General features: G+C 37.9%; 4 protein-coding genes and 1 pseudogene across 5 annotated transcripts; 1 reads left to right on the top strand and 4 right to left on the bottom strand.

Moving 5' to 3' along the window:
- Positions 1-2,672: 2,672 nt before the first annotated feature.
- Positions 2,673-3,347, bottom strand: LOC140959956 (lipid phosphate phosphatase gamma-like; annotated as a pseudogene).
- Positions 3,348-3,510: 163 nt separating this feature from the next.
- On the top strand, positions 3,511-5,322 carry LOC140959954 (protein OSB2, chloroplastic-like). The gene has a single exon (XM_073418031.1). It carries the CDS (start codon positions 3,647-3,649, stop codon positions 5,057-5,059), a length of 1,413 nt encoding a protein of 470 aa, XP_073274132.1. The 5' UTR covers positions 3,511-3,646; the 3' UTR covers positions 5,060-5,322.
- A 786-nt stretch (positions 5,323-6,108) lies between these two features.
- On the bottom strand, positions 6,109-10,967 carry LOC140959705 (uncharacterized). 2 transcript variants are annotated; one of them, XM_073417690.1, is made up of 8 exons: positions 10,741-10,967; positions 10,203-10,382; positions 9,828-10,097; positions 8,931-8,965; positions 8,707-8,844; positions 8,119-8,263; positions 7,360-8,018; positions 6,109-7,135 (listed from the first exon to the last, which is right to left on the bottom strand). In XM_073417690.1, exons 1-8 carry the CDS (start codon positions 10,829-10,831, stop codon positions 6,317-6,319), a joined length of 2,337 nt encoding a protein of 778 aa, XP_073273791.1. In that variant the 5' UTR covers positions 10,832-10,967; the 3' UTR covers positions 6,109-6,316. The 2 variants fall into 2 exon arrangements, with proteins under 2 accessions (XP_073273791.1, XP_073273792.1); XM_073417691.1 differs by having other exon boundaries at positions 10,203-10,358.
- A 1,521-nt stretch (positions 10,968-12,488) lies between these two features.
- On the bottom strand, positions 12,489-15,894 carry LOC140960123 (putative pentatricopeptide repeat-containing protein At5g09950). The gene has a single exon (XM_073418272.1). It carries the CDS (start codon positions 15,710-15,712, stop codon positions 12,503-12,505), a length of 3,210 nt encoding a protein of 1,069 aa, XP_073274373.1. The 5' UTR covers positions 15,713-15,894; the 3' UTR covers positions 12,489-12,502.
- A 608-nt stretch (positions 15,895-16,502) lies between these two features.
- Positions 16,503-19,078, bottom strand: LOC140959460 (large ribosomal subunit protein uL4z-like). The gene is made up of 2 exons (XM_073417286.1): positions 17,908-19,078; positions 16,503-16,798 (listed from the first exon to the last, which is right to left on the bottom strand). Exons 1-2 carry the CDS (start codon positions 19,012-19,014, stop codon positions 16,685-16,687), a joined length of 1,221 nt encoding a protein of 406 aa, XP_073273387.1. The 5' UTR covers positions 19,015-19,078; the 3' UTR covers positions 16,503-16,684.
- Between the last annotated feature and the right edge of the window lie 356 nt (positions 19,079-19,434).

Below are 19,434 nucleotides of genomic sequence, written 5' to 3'. Positions count from 1 at the left end.
CCGGTAACTGGCGACCGGACTTAATAATGTATGTCTGATCAGACTACTGCCACAGTATACTGGGTGAAACAACTGAACTGACCGGTAACTGGCGACCGGGCCGGTAACTGGCGACCGGACTTAAGCATGATAGTAAAGTGACCACAAGCAATATCGCATAAATCTCAAAATGAATATTTGCACGTAATATAATTAACTAACATAATTAAATATGAACAATTTCGATCTTCTTGCAATAAAATCATGTACTTGCGATATTTAAAAATACCTATATGGCTTGATTGAAGAGTGAAAGAAGATATAGACATGCCTTGGTTTGCTTTGACAGAAAACAAACGAAACAACGACGCGGCGCGGCGGAGACGGAGTGTTCTTCACTTTCTCACTTTTCTCTCTTAATTCCTTTGAACCAAGCATGCACCATAATTATTATAATAGCTTAAAAATCGTAAACATGATGCATGAACATTTAAAAATATCATGATTTGTGCTCAGGGCGCTGCCAGGACCAAAATCTCACCCCGGATGCAAAATGACCATTTTGCCCCTGGAAACCCAAAATTATCGTTTCAACCCTAGACCTCTAAAATTTGACCCAAAGCTTACCAAACTCCTTAAAATATTCCAAAGCATTTTTAAAAGTATTCCTAGACGTAAATTCGAGCCCAAAACCAAATTTAATCGATCCGTTTTAAAACTTGGACCGGAGTCCCGGTTTTAACCCGAATCGACTCGAAACTCACCGAAAATTTCTCAACTTTTTACCATACCTTAAAAACACTAAAATGTTCCTAAAACCATGTCATTAGCCCCTAAACACACGGCTGAAATTTCCAGAACTCCACCTAACTCTCGGTCACCCCTTTCCCAAAATCCCATTTCAACACATGGCCCCCAATTACTTAATCATTCGGTCCCCTCCTAAACCCCACCTGTCCAGCCTTTAAGGCACACCTTAGGACCTTAATGAACTCCTAAACCAAGCCTAAACGAAGCATAAAGCTGCTGATAATTCCAGAAATTACCCCAAAATTCTCGGCCCTACCTTAATTGCACTCTATTTCCTCATCCTCCCAAAAACTCACTTTGCTAGCCTACCCCGACTGCACCAGCCCTGAACCAGCCTATCATGGACCTAGACCAGACCCTAAGGAACCTATTAGAACCAAGCCTCCAGCCCCATGCACGCGGCTGTCTTCTAAGAACCGAGAATCAACAAGAAGACTCCTACCGAGACCAACTCGCCTCTACCTGGCCCGATAGATCGTCCAGTCACTCCAGCGTGGTTCAAGCCGTTCCAGGCCCCAACTCAGACCCACCAGGGTCTGGTTCAGGGCTGGAGAAGACCCTCGCACCGCTAGTGTAGCAGGAAACCATGGAACAAAGCTCCTCACCCCTCACACCCGATCGGCCCTCACCCTTCATCATCAAAACCTGAACAAACTGTGCACACCAGCACCTAAGCCTCTACAACCATGGACTGTACAGGCCCTTGAAAACATTATATAGCAGCCCCTTGCACCACATATCAGAAAAACGTGAGTGACACTCATAGAAACGAGCCACACATAAAAACCGAATAGATCTTACATGGAAATGCTTAGATCGAAACATTTTATGCATGAACAACATAATCAGTAAATAACACGGGTATGATGCAGAAAAATGGTGCAAAACGTGCCTGATGATGTTTCACGTAAGGGTAATGAAGATCGAACGCGCCGGAGAATTAATCGATGCAAGAACAAGTGCTAGCCGAGCCTCTCAGCTGGTGTTTTCTCTGAAACCGAGGGAGAAGAGCTTTGAATGGGGGGTGTCGGCTGTGGAGAGGGGATTAGGTTTAGTGGGAATGATTAGGGCATAACCATGTGTTAATTATATAGTTAATAATTTAGTTAATGGACCTTAATTTTTAATAAAGAGAATTTTAAGCCCAACAAGCTTAAAAGTAGGCCCATTAAATCTAAACGCACTCCCGAAAAACATTTCGTGTTGGGAAGATTTTGAAAATATTAGCCGAAACCTCCAAACGTCCCCCGATTCGATAAAATTTGTGAATCGTTAAAAAAAATAAAATCATGAGGGTAAAAATATCCAATAAATCCTATTTTTGAAAAATACACTTAAAAACATTTTAAACTAATTAATAAAATTAATCATGAAATAAAAATAATTTTTCTGATACTTCTCCGGTCTCCAATCCTCGATTGAACGTGAAATGCACCTAGAAACCCTAATGCGTGAACTTTTAAAATTTCATGAATTAAATCCTATCATGCATGAATTATGCAATAAAATGCATAAAAATAATTAAACACAATTTAATGAAATAAACATGAATTTAATGCTTTAAAATTTTTAATTAAAATGCCAAGGAAATTCAATAACTTGCATGCATGCCCACTTTTTAAATTATATTTACTAACGTGCTAAATTACCACTTCTTAAATAAGTCTTTATAAACTTGTCTCAACACTCCATCTCCAATCCGGCCTCACTTATTTAACTGAAAAGGTGACAATTAAACTACTACGTAAAATAAATAAATTTAAGGAAAAGAATTTAAATACTCATGCAATAAAATCATTTTAATTTAAATACTAGAAATTATGCATGACTTATACGTAGTCTACGTTACGGGTTCTACAATAGCTATATGAACAGCAGTGGATGGTGTCTTTAGGCAAATATAAACAGATTGAACACTTTTTTTTATAATTAAAATGGAAATCATTGAGAAGTCTTCCTAATATTGAATGTATTTCCATGCAATATTTTGTTTCAGGGCCAACACATCAATCAATCCAAGCCTTTGTAACTTGTAAGACGCCTGTTTCCTAGCGTCTCTTGCATTTTCGTTTTCAAACTTGAGCACAATTGAAATATGTACGTGTAGTATCCTCACGTAAAACAATCTCCCAAAAGCACAAAATTATTCACCACCCAAAACAACCCTCCGCCCAGCGCCATATACAAAGCGGCACCAAAAAACACCTGCGCTGCGGAAAGGTACCCCAAATAAACCCTCCAATACAAGGTTAGAGTCGCCAAAGGTCACAGCACAAGGAAAAAATCATGCGCTACGAATGGCTCCTGCTGAACTGATTTCTTCGTCAATTGGTTTTCAAATCAAGAGGGCAAAGCAAAAAACATGCCTTGAAGCTCGCGGCAGAAGATGAAATGGGAAACAAAACCAGGGAATTTAATGAAGACGGGGGTTAGAGAAATCCGTGCCAGGAAGTGGCCTCATCGATGCATCCTTCGATATCTACATGGGTTAGGGATACTACTTTCAAGGGTGGTTTAGGCGACGGAGTCGACGCTGTTTTGTGGGAATTGTAGCACATTTCTCGGGATGGACGAGAAAGACGAAAGGTCGGATCTTGGTGCCGGCTGAGATCAAACAGCTAGCAGTGTCGGGCAGAGGAAACATCTAGCTCTCTGTTATTTTTTGTAAAATCGTTGATACTAGAAGCAATGAAACACGACTTTAGTTAAAAATTTACATAAAAGTGGGTGTGACCCCCACTGAGGGGGGTCAGCTCTCCCTTCCCCCCAAAACCCAAAACCCTAACCAAGCAATCCCTTCAAAATTTTCCGTAGCATTTCTGCAGAGTTTTTGCCAACTCCACATTTTCTTCTCGCAATGAATCTCTTAACTAGAGCAAAAGCATCGGCTTATCTTTATATTCCTTCTCCTTCACCAAGAAAGTCTCTCTTTTTCACCAACCACATTGCTTCCATTCAACAATCCAATCTCTATTCCACCAAAACTGCTGATAGCACCCAGAAAACACAGCAATCTAGCAAGCCTAAAACGCAGAAATCTTCTGAACCAGCGTCGAGTTTTTCTCAGAGAGTCAAGAAACAAGTGGAGGAACTAACTCTCTGGGCTCGGCCGAGAGATATTCCATACCAAGCAAAGGTTGCGAATTTGGTTAATATAATTGGTCGTGTCAAGATTCCTGTGAAGTTCGAGTCCTCTTCTGATGGGAAACACTGGGCTGCTACGGTCATTTCGCAAGATAAGAACTCTTTGTTGATTCCTGTTGTGTTTGAGGGTGATTTGGCTCATGTTGTGGCTCGTCATGTGAAGGAGAATGATTTTGTTTTTGTTTCTGGACAGCTGAGTGTGGATCCAATGCGATTGGTGTTGAGCGAGAGTCTTGGGAAGTTTCATATTGTGGCAGAAAATCTCAACTTTGTGGAGGGATTGAAAATGACTATATCGAATCATGCGAGGAAGAACAAAGAAGTCTCAACTTCTGATGTAGAAATTGATAAGCCTTTTAGTCCCGAGGCTAAAAAGTTAGAGGTATACATTTCTTCTGAAAGTGGCGATGATGGGGGTGATAGTGACGCGTCTCTAAATTCGGGGTGGAGGGACTCGTTGGAACACTCGAAGATGAAGAGTTTGGGGTGGAAAAATGAACCGGGTTCTGGGAATTCTGCTCAGGATTTTGTTAAACCACCAGTTTTTGATGATTCCGAGACAGCAACACCCGTTCAATATTTGCAAGGTGGAAAGAAAGGCGAAATGGTCTTCAAAGCTAATTCTAAACTGGATACAGGAAAGGAGATGAGTGGAGAGACTGCTAGCAAACATAAAGATGGGGATTCTTGGAGGGATCTTGTTATAAATCCCTTGCAGTGGTGGGATTATCGTGGGCACAAATCTAATGGATTGGTTAAAGAAAAATTCCCAGATTTTAAACATAAGGCAACTGGTGAGAGTCTTTGGATCAATGGGGCTCCAGAATGGGTGTTGGCTGGACTTGGAAAATTGGAGTTTGATGTGAAACCAATCTATGCTAAGAAACAACCAGCAGGTCCAAGGTCTGATGAAAGAAAAAGGGAGGAAAAGGGGGATGATTCTTGGAAGAACTTGGTGGAGAATCCAGATAAATGGTGGGATAACCGATCAAACAAGAAGAATCCAAAAGCTCCTGACTTCAAGCACAAAGAGACGGGAGAAGTGTTGTGGGTAAACAGGACACCAGATTGGGCATTGTCAAGGTTACCACCATTACGAGATGGCCAAATTTCTCGAAGCTTCTGAAGAAAAGTCCGACCAATTAACGAGCCATTTTCTGCTATTGAAGTTGGGTAAATCATTTTGACGCTCTGTGAATCTCCCGTGTTGGCTATTTGAACTTTGGCTGGAAAATGAAAATATGAAGAATGATAGCTTTTAAATTTTCAACTTCCTTGTGCCTTCATTTCTCTGGTAATGCCTGCTGCTGTAAAAGTTATCTGGTGCTAAGTTCTTGTGCATATTGTGCGGATTTTTCGTCCGACCTATGATAACTCTCCTTTGTTTTACTAGGAATTGGTTGAATCATGTTAAGATTTGCTTTTGTTGTTGCTGAATGCATCATCATCACATGCAAAAACTATACTTGGATTCTTTTTTGAGTATGCATCAGCTCCATCTCCCTTGGAAATTCAAGAAAGTTTAAGCAATTTATAAGATTTGAAATGGTTTCAAACTTAAGTAAAACGAGCTCACAGGCATTTAGAGGCGCAACAGGGTAAAAGCGTTGGAAATTCTTGTGATCCCAGGAGAAATGCACACATATAGTAAATTCCGAACAGAAAAACATTATAATTTTATGAGTAATTTGTTGACTAGATTCAAGTTTTGCCCACTGAAAATCCGAGTAATGCTCTGGCACATGAATCTTAATAGTTTCTTTACTTGCATACATTAGGAGTATTTCTTTCCGTAGACCTCCTATATTTTCAGGAATTCATCTTATGGGTAAAACATTTTTTAAGGTAAAAAAATACATTTTTTAAAAAACACTGCCTGAGAATAGCATGGATAAAGTCAGGTATAACATATCAATTTTTGTTTTCCATAGTAGCTAAAAATTATTTTTCATCTTCCAAAAGAAAAATTATAAAAAAACATGCCAATTCAACAGACAGCTTGTTTCAAGTACCTCAATCCAACATATTGACAAAAACATAGACAAAAAAGTGGAGCTACCTTCAAACGCCATTCATATGGTTCATAAGATTTTTACTCATTTTGTTTCTTGCAATCTTTACGGGATTGGTGAGCAGTCGAGATCTTTCGATAAAATGGTGTTTCATGCACAAAGATGACACTTTGAACATGATTTTCTAGATGAGGATAATTTGTTTACATATGCATAACAAAGCATGATGCCCATCAATCACAGTTCACAAGATGGCATTAAAAGTAGATATTGTGAAATAACATCGTTCAGTAAATTTCATGTAAATGATTTTTGCAAGAATCATTAATACGTATCGTACCCCTAAGGAAGAATGCAGCTGACTTCAATTATTAGCTGTTGTGTTCGACCGAAGGCAATAGAAAAGCTGTTTTATCTGCAACCATGCCGGCAGATTCCTTAGATGCATGAACTAATTCATTATCACAGAAACCATTCTTGGGCGCAAATGGGGATCTGGGAACTGCGGACTCGGTGGCAGTTTTAGGTGAGATTGAAGCATAATCCGATATTTCCTTTAAAATTTCAGCCATTGAGCTAGGTATATAGGGATTTACATCTAGAGTAAGTCCTTTTAACATCTCTCCTGGATCTTTAGCATGATGATTTTCCTTGTCACCAATATTGCAAGTTTGATGTGATTTATGCTCGGGGTGATTCTGCTCGACCCTTACACCTTCACCCACTCTCCAACCAATACAACCTGAAGGATCGATACCTTCAACTAGAGGGATTTTGACACCCCCAAATTCCATATTTTTATTCGCATTGAAGCCAGTTTCATTATTCAAGCCAGCTAAATTCTCATTGACAACTGCAACTGAACCTGCACCAGCATCAACCGCTTGTTTCTGTGCTTCTGAGCAACTTTCTCCCGTTTTATAATCTTTACCTTTAATAGACCAGGTGGGAGAATCTTTTGCATCCGTCAGAACACAAGTATGGAAGGATGTAATCACGGCTTTTGGAGAATTAGGCTTAATATTTGCCCCAGCACTAACTGTTCTAGCTGTTGAAGTCTTGTAACTTTTCAGCTTGATGTTTGAGCCTCGATTTGGACTGCAGACAGCAGATCCGCTCCAGGGAATCACAGTATGCAAGCTAGATGGAGATTGCAATGTTCTCTTAGGGGTACAAACTGATGATTTCACCTGCAAAGGGAAGATAAATTGGACTCCCAACATTGCCAAGAAATCGGAACTTTAGAAATAAATTCTATTTTTTTGCAAATGTATATTAGATGCACTTTCACAAATCACTTTAACAATTCCTGTTTCAAAAGAACGTTTGAGTTCATTTTCATTCATAAGCACAAGAACCATCCATTGTTGAGGATTTACAATTAAAAAGTAATAGGAGAGAGACTGATGCTAACCCCGTCGAAGTACCCAATTTTAGGGGATGGCATTCGTAATCCTGATGGTCTCACAGGAGCCTGAAGGGCACTCACACGCGCTGAGGATTTTGTTGAACTGTTAACAGGCAGACAAAGTTCATGATTTTCTTGTCCTTCTGCTAGTTGATTAGCAGAATGATTCCTTGGATCTAGAAGAATAGTGTCACTTCTTAACGATATACTACAATCCGTCTCTAGACTGGTCCTTGAGTTACTAGATCTTTGGTTAATTACGGAACAAGAGGATGATACTGAAGACCATTCACTGATTGAACTAGCTGGTGAGACACCAGAGGAAATCTTAGTTGACTTCACATAAGCCGAAAGAGTAGATGGCGATGGTTTGTTTCTCAATGTCCCTCTAGATGGAACTTTGGGGATAGGACTGGATGAAGCTGAAAAGGAGCTGCTGCTCTTGACTGGATTTCTTCTCACTGCCGCTAGTGAAGATTTTGCAGGGGCATTGGAGGACATCCTATGGTAACTATTACTTGAAGTGTGGGACCTTGTAGATTGCACCCTGCTGGTAATCGAAGAACGCAATGAAGAAGATTTGGATATCAATGCAGGCTTTGGCAAAGGCCTTTGATAACCATTTAAGATGGAAGGTTTTGGTGGCTGAGCCACCTTCTCTGAAACTGTCAATATCAAGATGATAATAACGTAAACACTATTAATTGATTTAATTATATATTAATCATGTTCCAAAAGTAAATGACTTATGTTCATTTCCGGTACCAAGTTTTGAGCTTCCACATTCGGATTTGGCACGATTTCTCCCCAATGTATCCTGCTTTATTGCTTCTGTTGAATCCAGAATTGACCTGCTGACAGCCTTGGGTGGTTTAGGTAATGAATTTGATTCACCATTTTTAGCTGTAGACTTCATCGATTAAAGAAACTGTTCGTGTCAGTCATGAATGATAACAAGTTCTGTTGTCTATGAAATTAATAAAATAATAATAGTAACATTTCAACCATCTCAATAAAAGATGGGGAAATTAAATAAATGAAGGCGATAGATTCGAAAGAACACAAAATTTTCAACATAATCGACATCTCAAGTCTAATTACACAATGACGAAGCAAATATCATCATGTTATTTGGTACATGAGAAGCAATTGTCAAAACAATATTCTTTTATAATATATCAAAATAAGGATAAGCAAAAACAGGTTTCAAATTATATAAACTTGTCAGTTATGTTCATATTAGTTTTTGATCATGGGATGGTGGACTGGTAGCACCCAAAGTTCATTTCTTTGATTCGACATAATTTTAGATCAGATGTTTCAATGGAATCAAGTTTCAAGTCAAAAACTTACCTGTGCCACCTGTGAATGACCACCATCCTGCTTGACAGCTTTCGCAGACCCTAACTTCGACATATTCTGTTTTGGCTGACTTTTTGACAGCCTAATAGTTTGCAGACCACTGTTTTTCTTTGAAATTGGTTCTGGATTCTGTTGCATTGCCATAGTACCCAATCATCAGAACCGGAAAAGCTATTGTCAATAGATATCTTTTCAGATTGAAATACCAGGCTCACCTTAGTTTCAGAAGCAAGGTTGTCCCTTTGCAGAGCTGTTTATCGTAATTGTAGCAGTTCAAAAATATTTTAACATGCGAGATAAACAAGAAGACCACCAGTAGGTTGCATGAAATTATATTAGTTGAAGAATAATTTAATAAGCAAGGTAGGTTCACACATGATAAACATTATGCAAAACTGGTCAACTGCAGTTCTAAAAGAATGTAAATAGTTTCTTTCAGACAAAAACCAAGGAATGAAAACATTTCAAAGTTATGGAAACCAATATTGAGTTGGGACACAAATCAGTAAAATGTGCACTTCAGGCAACACGTATTTTTTCACCACGACTTTGATCTAAGCCTCCAAAACGTGTATTTCCTAGTTTAGTGCATTGATCTAAACATCTGGACAAATGCACTAAACTAGGAAATACACATTTTTTTCTATTTTTAAAAAATGAAAAAGTATTATATAACCTCAGCTCCTGCATGTCCATGATATGTTCGTAAAAGAAACTTAAATTACCAATATTATTTAAAATAATAGCTCGTGACAAAACTGGACGTAGCACCATGTAAACATATTGAATTTAATAATGTACTCTCTCTAACAGTGTCTACCTATAGGATTCAAAATCTTGCACATACTTGATGTGTAAACCTCCAAAACTAAACAGTAATAGCTGAAACTAAAAGAGATGCCATACTCATAATAAGTGACATAAAAGATACTAGTCCTAAAGTTAGTTTCTCCCAACTGATTAATTAACTTAAAGACAGCCAATCATTAAAGTGCAGATCATTACATGAAAATCCGAAACATCCCCATCAAGCACCTAGAGATCCGAAGAAAATATCCTTATAATACATGAGGATATTAAAAAACTAAGAGATTATGTAACTGTAAACTCACATGAAAAGGCAGTGCTATCTGTCTCCATAGTTTCTATCTTCATGCTAGAGTTCGTTGAGTTGGATGTCTTTTTATTGGATCTCTGGATGGAAGCTCTAATGTCACCAAACAACTCATTTTCGAGACTATCTACAGTCAAAATATCAGTTTCAAAGGAGGATATGGACTCATTTGACCCTGAAATATCTTCTTCAATTCTAGTCAATAATTGATTCTCTCTTTTTTCTGGTCCTTTGAGCATGGTGGATAATTCTTCTGGATCTAGAACACCTAAACATTGCAAAATAGACTAACTAGTTAGCTGCAAGACTGCAAGTAGTGGATTGGACAGTTCCAAAAACATTATTCACTTGAGCTTCAGTTGACAACTAGTACCTGCACTAGTAAAAAAGGCACTGTCCCAGGCTAGACTTTTACGCAAGTTATACTTCCCTTTCCTGGGGGTTATTTTGGGTTCCATTGTTTCATGAAGTATGGGAAATTGCTCGATGGCACAATAAGTGCCAGGTCTTTCTTCAGCACTTGCATCTCCTGGCAAATTATGAGAGTCGTGGTCTGTCAAAAAAAACACTTTGTACCATTAGCAAACTGAGAAATGATCACTGATATCTTTATATGTAATGGCCTACAAATGATATTAGTAAGTCATTGACACTGAATTCAAAAAAAAAAAAAAAAAAAACACACTTTGTACAGCCATGTGACGAGGGAATCGTACTTCAATTCGGTAAAACTACATACCCGTGAAAAAAAAAACTAAATAGTCCAATTCCAATCGCATTTGTGGGATCCTAGTACTGTGTACTTTTACATACACAACCCAGAACGTACAACCAACACACACGTGGACGATCATCAACTTCACCATCCCAATAAAAAGAAACATAAAAATTCCAGAAATCACAAAAAATACCTGAAAACTGAAAATCGTTTTGAGACGAAAGATCGACGAGACTGATGTCTATGGCTTCGAAATCAGTCTTATCAGGCAAATCCATCTCCATTTTCGAAATAGATCAGAAACTACAAATCCTAGTACTGCGATCGTTAACTCGTAGGGTTTGATAGGAGAATACAATGGGAGAAAGTACAAGTAGATTGAAGCCAGATCGCAAAGGGGAAATTTTTTGAACTGCCTCAGAGGCGGTTTTTCTGAATTATAAATTTAAAAGGTTTTATATATATTATTATAATATTTTTTTAAAAAATATATTATTATCACAAAACTTTAATTATATAAAAAGAATAATCTAAATTATAAAAAAAAACATAAATTTTTATATAAAAAATATTATTTTTGATTTCAATTATAAACCAACTCGATTTATCTCAGTATAAGTATCAAAAAGAGACTTAAATCATTATTACAATATATTTCATATTTCCTTATATAATTAAATTCCAAGACTTTTATCTAAAAATATAACTATATGAAACTACTTATATTTTAATTTAAAAATATTCGTCTGAATTGCGGAAGTATGGTCATTGAAATTGGAATAAATATCAAGCATAATTTTTTTTAAAAAAATAATTAATTAAGAGTAGGTCTATTGTGATACGATCTCACAAATATTTATCTGTGAGACAGGTCAATCCTACCGATATTCACAATAAAAAGTAATACTCTTAGCATAAAAAGTAATAATTTTTCATGGATGACCCAGATAAGAGATCCGTCTCACAAAATACGACCCGTGATACCGTCTCACACAAGTTTTTACCATTAATTAAAATAAAACAATTTTAATTTTTTTTTCATTGCGTGGCTGATAATAATTACAATTGTCTACAAATAAAGATAAATCAGAATAAGAATTAATATGAAAACTATATCTACACTATATTATTAATATTATTGGTAGAGTTTAATTTTAGTTAGGCTCAAATTGGTTGAGCCAAAGCCCAAGAAGCATGTAGAAGCTACAAGATCTGATAAAGAATCCACCAATTCAAATGTTTGAATAAATAAAATGTCTTACTATGGCAAAGATTGTTGGAAGATCATGAGAGTTAAGAAATTGTTCAAAATCTGAAGAAAAAGAAGACGAAGAAACAAAGAATACAATTCAATTCAGCACAAAATTCTGCAAAAATTCCCATTAAATTCAGTCTTCGTATTTACGTTTTTCTTTAAATTTCATTAGGATTTCGGATTTCCAGTTCTTCAGCATTTTCTTTCTAGTTTCCTTTCATATATTTTGTTGTAATTTGTAGTATTTTATGAATTCCTACTAGTTTTATAAAACAAGATTATGTCATAGATTTATTTTATGAATTTTTTATTAAGTTTTTTCGTTTTTAGTGCATATTAGTTCAAAAGATCATAATGAACTATCAAGTTTAATATATATTTTGCTTGAATTTTTAGTGGGATTTTTAATGTTTTTTCTCTCAAATTGATGTTTGAACCACCTGACACGCCCGCAACTACAAAAATTGTGCAAACAAGTTTGACACGTCTGGTGGAACAGGAAATATGCCGTAAGATACGAGCAAATTCTGAGCATTATTTATCATATGAGTCGTGTAAGAGAGAATTAATGTCAAATAAACAATATTCGACCAGTTTAGTGGACGATACTAATATTTAACAAATTAAATGACTAAAATACAATTAATTGCAATTTTCCTTAAAATTACCATAGTGATGCACTGTGATCGAACAAGAAAAATTACCAATAATCATTACAAGAACATTTACCATCCAAGAAATGATGAAATCTATTAGAATCCCGCAACACTATCTGCCTACCGACGATCTCAGATATGTATTTAAACGCAGAGTGACAGTCCCCACAGACTCTCAGATTTTTCATTATCCTTATAGGCAGTTCAGATTTCCTTGTAAGAACAAAAGCAACCGCAAGCCTCTCACTGTGATAGCTCAAGACTTCTTCCTTGTTCTCCATTTCAAGGTCATATAATGCGAATCTTGTCTCCGGAACGTACCCCATTTCCCTCATTTTCCAGTGCAATTCTGCAAGTTTTTTGTATATGGATTCTGTATCAGGATGTGATTTATCACCAGATACAAAGACATGTACCGAGTCTTTCATGGTGACCCAACTGCACCCGGTTTCTTTCCTTGCTTCGGCATCCCTCATTGCAAGTCGGGCTTCTGTAACGTGCTCCCAATCTCCACCTGAGGCATACATATTAGCCAGGAGGACATAATTAACCGCGTTTTGAGGTTCCAACTCGATGATCATTTTGGCAGCCCTCTCACCTAAATCCATCAGGCGGCCATTAGCTCGACTACATGCTCCAAGAACGGTTCTCCAGATAAGGGCATTCGGGGTTACAGGTATTCGAGCCATGAAGTCCTCTAATTTGTCAAATTCAGCGGCTCTGCTAAGGAGATCCACCATACACGAGAAGTGCTCAATTCTTGGTGTCAGGCCGTATACATTGGTCATGGATTCAAAGTGTTCGTATCCTTGACTGACCAATCCTACATGACTACAAGCCGATAAGACCCCAACATAGGTAACGTGATCGGGTTGCTGGTTTTCAAGTTTCATCTGTGTGAACATCTTCAAAGCTTTGTGTCCATCACCATGTCGAGCATAGCTGGATATCATGGAGTTCCAAGAGTATATGTTCCGATGAGGCATTAAACTGAAAACCCTTGAAGCATACTCAATCCTTCCACATTTTGCATACATGTCTATCAAAGCACTACCGATAACCACATCAGCGTCCAAACAAGCTCTAGTTGAACAAGCATGAACTTCCATGCCGTGTACCAAAGTTGCAAGAGAAGCACAAGCACTGAGAACAGTGGCAAAGGTGTAACAGTCTAGTCTTTGACCACTGTGCAGCATAAACCATACGGCATCCATGGATTTAACCAAATGCTCATTATGTATGTATCCGGAGATAATGGAATTCCAACTCACATCGTCCCTTTCAGACATTCTTGCAAATATAGTCTCACAATCATTCATCTCTCCACACTTGCCATAGCAAGCTAGAAGAGAGTTCTGAATGGCACTATCACTCATGAGCTGGTATTTTAACACCAGCGAATGAATTTGATGTGCAAGTTCAACATGAGAAAGAGATGCTGCTGCTGTGAGGATGTTTATAAAAGTGATATTATTTAGATTCACTCCAGCTCGCATCATCTCTATGAAATAATTTATGGCTTCAATAACGGACGTCTCAGAATCACTAAATGCCCTGATGACAGAATTCCATGATACATTGTCATGTTCAGGCATGAAGTGAAACACTTTCCTGGATTCAGTAATACGTCTAGTATCAGCATATAGGGAAAGAAGAGAATTGGATACTGAAACATCACAATCGAGTCCCAACTTGACCCCTTCGCAATGTATTTGCTCTCCCATCCTGATCCAGCCTATACTGCCACAAGAACTCAAAGAGCTGATCAGTGTGAAATTTGAAGGCATTAGTCCTACTCTCTTCATGGCGCAAAAACTCAACACTGCGTCTTCGAAATACTCATTTTGGTCAAGAGCGGAGATAATGGAACTCCATGACACCAAATCTTTATCCAACATCAACCTGAAAACAGCACAAGCATCTTCCATTGAACCACATTTAGCATACATATTAATCAAACTGTTCCCAACAGCAATCCTGTCATCAAGTATTCCTGTTCGTGTGATATACCCATGGACCTCTTTTCCTTTCTTTTTCACATCTTGCAAACATGAGAACTCACCAATGGCGCTCAAAAGATTCCCATAAGTATCAAGGTTCAATCTAACAAGGTGCTTCATCTCCATGAAAAGCTCAACTGCTTCTTCACCATGCTTAAGCTTCACCAATCCAACCATCAATCCATTTACCGACACCGCATTTCTCGTACCCATATGCTGAAATATATCCTTTGCAGTTTCAATTAAACCAAACCTTGCAAATAAATTCACCAAAGCACTACCAACATACAGATCTCGTACAAACCCAGACATCTCAATTTTTGCCAGCAGTTGCTTGAGCAGTAATAAACCATTATCAACACATGGACATTCAGCTGCAGCAGATATTAGACTTGCAAACGTATACTCGCTAGGCCTAACACCAAGCCCAACACATTCCATTTGCATACCAGAGAAAAACCCAACAGCCAAATTTGCATCTCCCCTCTGAGAGTAAACCGAGATGATAGAATTCCACGAAATTGAATTCTTATAATCTATCTCATCAAAAACATGCCGAGCATAGTCGGAACCAACAGAACCAATAAAACAACTCCCATACATCGAGATCAGAACATTGCAGACAACCACATCAACTGAATACGGAGTTTTCAAAATTAGACCATGAATCTGCAACCCATATCTTGATCCATCAGTCCCTAACATCTGGCACGCCCTTATTACACTCCCAATAGCATAATGATTGGCGATAAACCCTTCTGATAACATCCTTCCAAATAGAGCAATTGCACTTGCAGGCATATCATTGTGAGAGCACCCAGAAATCAAACAAGCCCAAGTCACCATATTCTTATCAGACATTTCATCGAACACGTTGTTAGCAGAGACTAAATCGGCATTCCAGGCATAAAAATTGATTAGATTGTTGGCCGTAAACAAGTCGTTGACGTACCCATTTTTTATTACTTCTGAATGGAACTGCTCAGCTTCAAAATGGGAGCAGGAAAATCTGAATCTTTCAATCGAACACTCATACTTTTGAGAAAAAGAGACTCCCAATGAAGCTTGGGGAAGTTGATTGTGGTTGTCAGTATCAAATTGCGTTTGTTTTTGTTGGTAAAATACAGTAACAGTGTCCTGAAGTGGGATTGAGGTAGAGGACAGAGACGCTCTGGTGAGTGAACTGAAAGTTGTGTTGAGGTATTTGCACAGCAGATTGCGCATCGATGATACAGCGTTGTTGGGAGAAAACATTGCGCACAGATTATCTCCTCCTTCCTCATAGTTCTTTCGCGCGTATTTCAGGTTTGAACCATCAAAATTATGAGTACCAAGAAAATTGCCAATATAGCAAAAAGAATTATGTTCAAATAAACATCGGTACCTATCACTGCAGTAACAATTGAAAAGATAACATGAAAAACTGTGATTATATATGTAATAATAAAAAAAAACTGTGATTATGTATAATAATCGACAAGAAGGCTTTAATTTTGTGGTGTACACGTATGTATATAACCAAGAAGAAATCTTCGGGAACAAAATTTGGTCATGTTATAATTTATTTATATATATACATATATATTATGACCAAAATGACAATAAAATATGCATTTTATGACAAATTTTGTTATTTTGTTGGATATCTAAATGATTTTTATGGGGCTTTAAGTGAATTTTCTTTAGGTTAACTACTTCATAGCTAAGTCATATTGCTTTATTTTCATATTCCATACACACGCAGACAACTACATATATGACAATTATCGAAGCCCAAGACCATAATCGCTGGTGACGAAACCGATGAACTCGGAACGCATTCCTGGACAGCTTCGTTTCGAACTTTCAAGGAACATGTGAATTACATATTACCACTTTACCAGAGTAATAAAAACACATACATAAAATTATGAAGTTTAGTTTTTTTTAAGCATGGGCAGGAAGTTATATTCACAAAAAAGATGCATGCAAATTGCCCTTGAAAAATAATTCGGGTGGGGTTATATTTCATTGTGCATCAACGGAAAGTATAATAAACTGTAAATTCCTCAGAACAAATGTCTAAACCAAAAACTTTCAGAGTACACACATACTTTAGCACCAAAAAAAGTTATTGTCATCCCCATCACACTTCATCTGATCGATGTGTTTCAAATCCAAAAAACAGTGAACAAAATAAAACGGCAATTTAGGTTCTAAAAGAAATCTGTAATAGAGACAGCTCAATTACTGAGACACACCCAACCACTTCGTAAAGTTCTCAAATTCTGTGTAGTCGCTATCAGAGATCATCGTCTTGTACCAATTCTTGCTAGCAGATTTGATTGCTGACGCCTCCTCCTATGTAAAGGAAGAAGTGAGAAAAGGGCAACAAAATTAGATGTCATGGAAGTTAAGAATGAGGATATGAAGCATATTTTATAAACTTAGGAAAGGCACGAACGAGGACAATTCTCTATATTTATGAAATTGTCCATACAAACAGTTTTTAAGTTGAGTTTTGGTAACGAAAAAACTTAAAACAGAAGATGTAATAAAAGCAATTTGTATGGAACAAATAATGATTAATTACCAATGCATAGAGAACGTCTCTGATAATCGTAAAATCATCGTAATAAAATTTTTTAACATATGTATCAACAGCAGGAATTCGTACATAGCATACAAGATTGCAAACTATTGCCAGTAGTTTGGCTTTTGGGCATCATGCAACTAAGTAAAATGTGGATACAAGATTGCAAACTATTGCCAGTAGTTTGGCTTTTGGGCATCATGCAACTAAGTAAAATATGGATGTCTAAAGACAGACATAAGCATACAACAAACAAAAAACAAAGACACAAGCTTGCTAAGCATTTACTATTTCATGAAAATTGAAATACACTAAATCTATTATAATTATGAGTTCCAATCTGATTATATAAAGTAAAGTGTTTGAATTGATGTACAACTTCCATCATAAACTAAATGACTAGGAAATGTTTGGATTGAAGAAATGGTTTCAAATCCATAATCTAAATCACTCACACTTGTTTTGAGTCATTTAAATTCACAAGTCTCAAATCATAATATCAAAGCATAAACATGGGCTAAATTTTTGCAATAAAATCTTTATCACCTGTGTACCTAGATTTTAAGAGTGAGTAACCTGGGAGACTAAGATAACATGAAGCAGACACACACAAATAACAATCCTACAATTATCGATGCTTTCAAACTAACAAACAAAACTATTGGAACCAGACCTGCAAATGTAGCACAAAACAATACGAACAATCAATTATAACAATCACACATAAAATTGAGCCACACAACATTTGACATCATACAAAGAAATTACTGTATAATATCGTTCAACTAGATAACAGAGATCACCAAAAATTAGAATAAAACAAGCAAGTAAAGGAGATGAGGTAAAATCAACAAGGTGAAAGCGGTAAAGGCAGTACCTTTGTGATCTGCTTTCTCTTCTTATCAAGCTTCTCCTGCTTAGCCTTAACACGATCTGCCTCAGCCAAGAGGGCCATCCGCCGAGCAGTCTTTGCATACGGATTAAGCTTCAACATCACATTCAGATTCTTCAACGGGTTCTTCTTTAAAGTAGCCCTCTTGATGTCCTTCTTAATTGGTTTCACCACAGATTGCACCTCATCAGAGTTGATAATTCTTGCCAAATCAGCATTGACCATCTTAGCCCGAGGTAACACGTAGCCCTTCTTCTTCTCAGATGGTTTATCAAAAGTTCCGTAAACCTCATTCAACTTCTCAAAAGCAGACTTAGTCCAGACAATAAACCTCCCAAGATGACCACCAGGAGCGAGCTTCAGTAGATTTAGGCGCGAAACATGTGAAATCTCGACACCTGGGATGTTGCGGAATGCAGTTTTCATTTTATTTCCTTCAGTACCATAGACAATAAGAGGACCCTTCCTCGAGATATACCTACGGTTACGCATTTTCCCCTTCCCAGGACGAATAGCGTGGCTCTCCTTGGCCTTCTCAGCATCAGGAAAAGCTCCGATTTGCTTCAGAATTTTGATAGCGGCGTTAGTCTTCTCAACACCTTCAATAGAGTCTGACACAACAAGAGGAAGCTCCGGCACTTCCTCAATCTTGTGCCCTCTCGCCAGCACAAGAGAAGTAACAGCAGAAGCGGCGATCGCGGAAGCGATAGCGTGTCTCTTCTGATTCACATTCACAGCTCTATGCCAGCGGCGCCAGATCTTCGTCGGAGCGAACATCCTTCCACCACGGCACATGTTTCCGAAGGCACCCTGACCAGCCCGATGGGTTCCTCCACCTGGAACGCGGGGAATTCGCGAAACAGCGCGACCGGTTCCCCACGACTCAGCTGAGGTTTGGTGTCCGGCACGTTTCGACACAGCATAAGGCTGGCGTGCGTTGTTTGATATTTGACCGTGAACAAATGTCACAATGTCAGGACGGATCGACGCCTTCATAACGTCGGGAAGTGGCAAGAAATTTCCACCTTCGGTCACCATGTCGTTCTCCAGGGTTTGCACGGTGACGAGCGGGCGAACGGCGGCGGCGGCCATTTTTGGTGTTTCTTGAGGAAAAGCGCGAGGCAACTGGAGGGTTTTGGTGAGTGACAGATAGGGTTTCAGTGGAGTGCAGTTTATATTGTTCAAGCTCTTGTTAAAATGGGCTCTTTTAGTCTGATGGGCCGTAACCAAGTTAGTGTTTCAAACAAACATTTGATTAGGCTTTTGGGCTTGAGTTATTTTTTCTTTCCCTTTTCTGGGCCTTTTTCGAGAAGGATTGGTCGGATATAAAGATAGACTAGGCAGGGCACCTCAATGCTTGAGGTGTCTTACCCTGGTTTATCGTTTAGTGTATAAGTATTTATAACTTTTTTTAGAGAAATTAATGAGAAGTTTGTATTTGTCTAGGTGTTATATAAAAATATAATCTAAAAAGATGTAAATATTACAAGTATATTAAATTTTTATTTTTTT

Source organism: Primulina huaijiensis, chromosome 15, assembly GCF_012295235.1.
Source record: "Primulina huaijiensis isolate GDHJ02 chromosome 15, ASM1229523v2, whole genome shotgun sequence".
Lineage (NCBI taxonomy): Eukaryota > Viridiplantae > Streptophyta > Magnoliopsida > Lamiales > Gesneriaceae > Primulina > Primulina huaijiensis.
The sequence above is the reverse complement of the archived record's forward strand: the minus strand, read 5'-3'. Positions and strand labels throughout refer to the sequence as shown.

Bases quoted from the DNA above. Each gene is read 5' to 3' on its own strand.
- LOC140959954 (XM_073418031.1), top strand. From the start codon at position 3,647: ATGAATCTCTTAACTAGAGCAAAAGCATCGGCTTATCTTTATATTCCT.
- LOC140959705 (XM_073417690.1), bottom strand. From the start codon at position 10,831: ATGGAGATGGATTTGCCTGATAAGACTGATTTCGAAGCCATAGACATC. The intron at 8,845-8,930 runs GTGAGCCTGGTA...GCAATGCAACAG, and splicing joins ACCTTGCTTCTGAAACTAAG to AATCCAGAACCAATTTCAAA. The intron at 7,136-7,359 runs GTTAGCATCAGT...TTCCCTTTGCAG, and splicing joins AAATTGGGTACTTCGACGGG to GTGAAATCATCAGTTTGTAC.
- LOC140960123 (XM_073418272.1), bottom strand. From the start codon at position 15,712: ATGTTTTCTCCCAACAACGCTGTATCATCGATGCGCAATCTGCTGTGC.
- LOC140959460 (XM_073417286.1), bottom strand. From the start codon at position 19,014: ATGGCCGCCGCCGCCGTTCGCCCGCTCGTCACCGTGCAAACCCTGGAG. The intron at 16,799-17,907 runs GTACTGCCTTTA...TCCTTTACATAG, and splicing joins AGAGAAAGCAGATCACAAAG to GAGGAGGCGTCAGCAATCAA.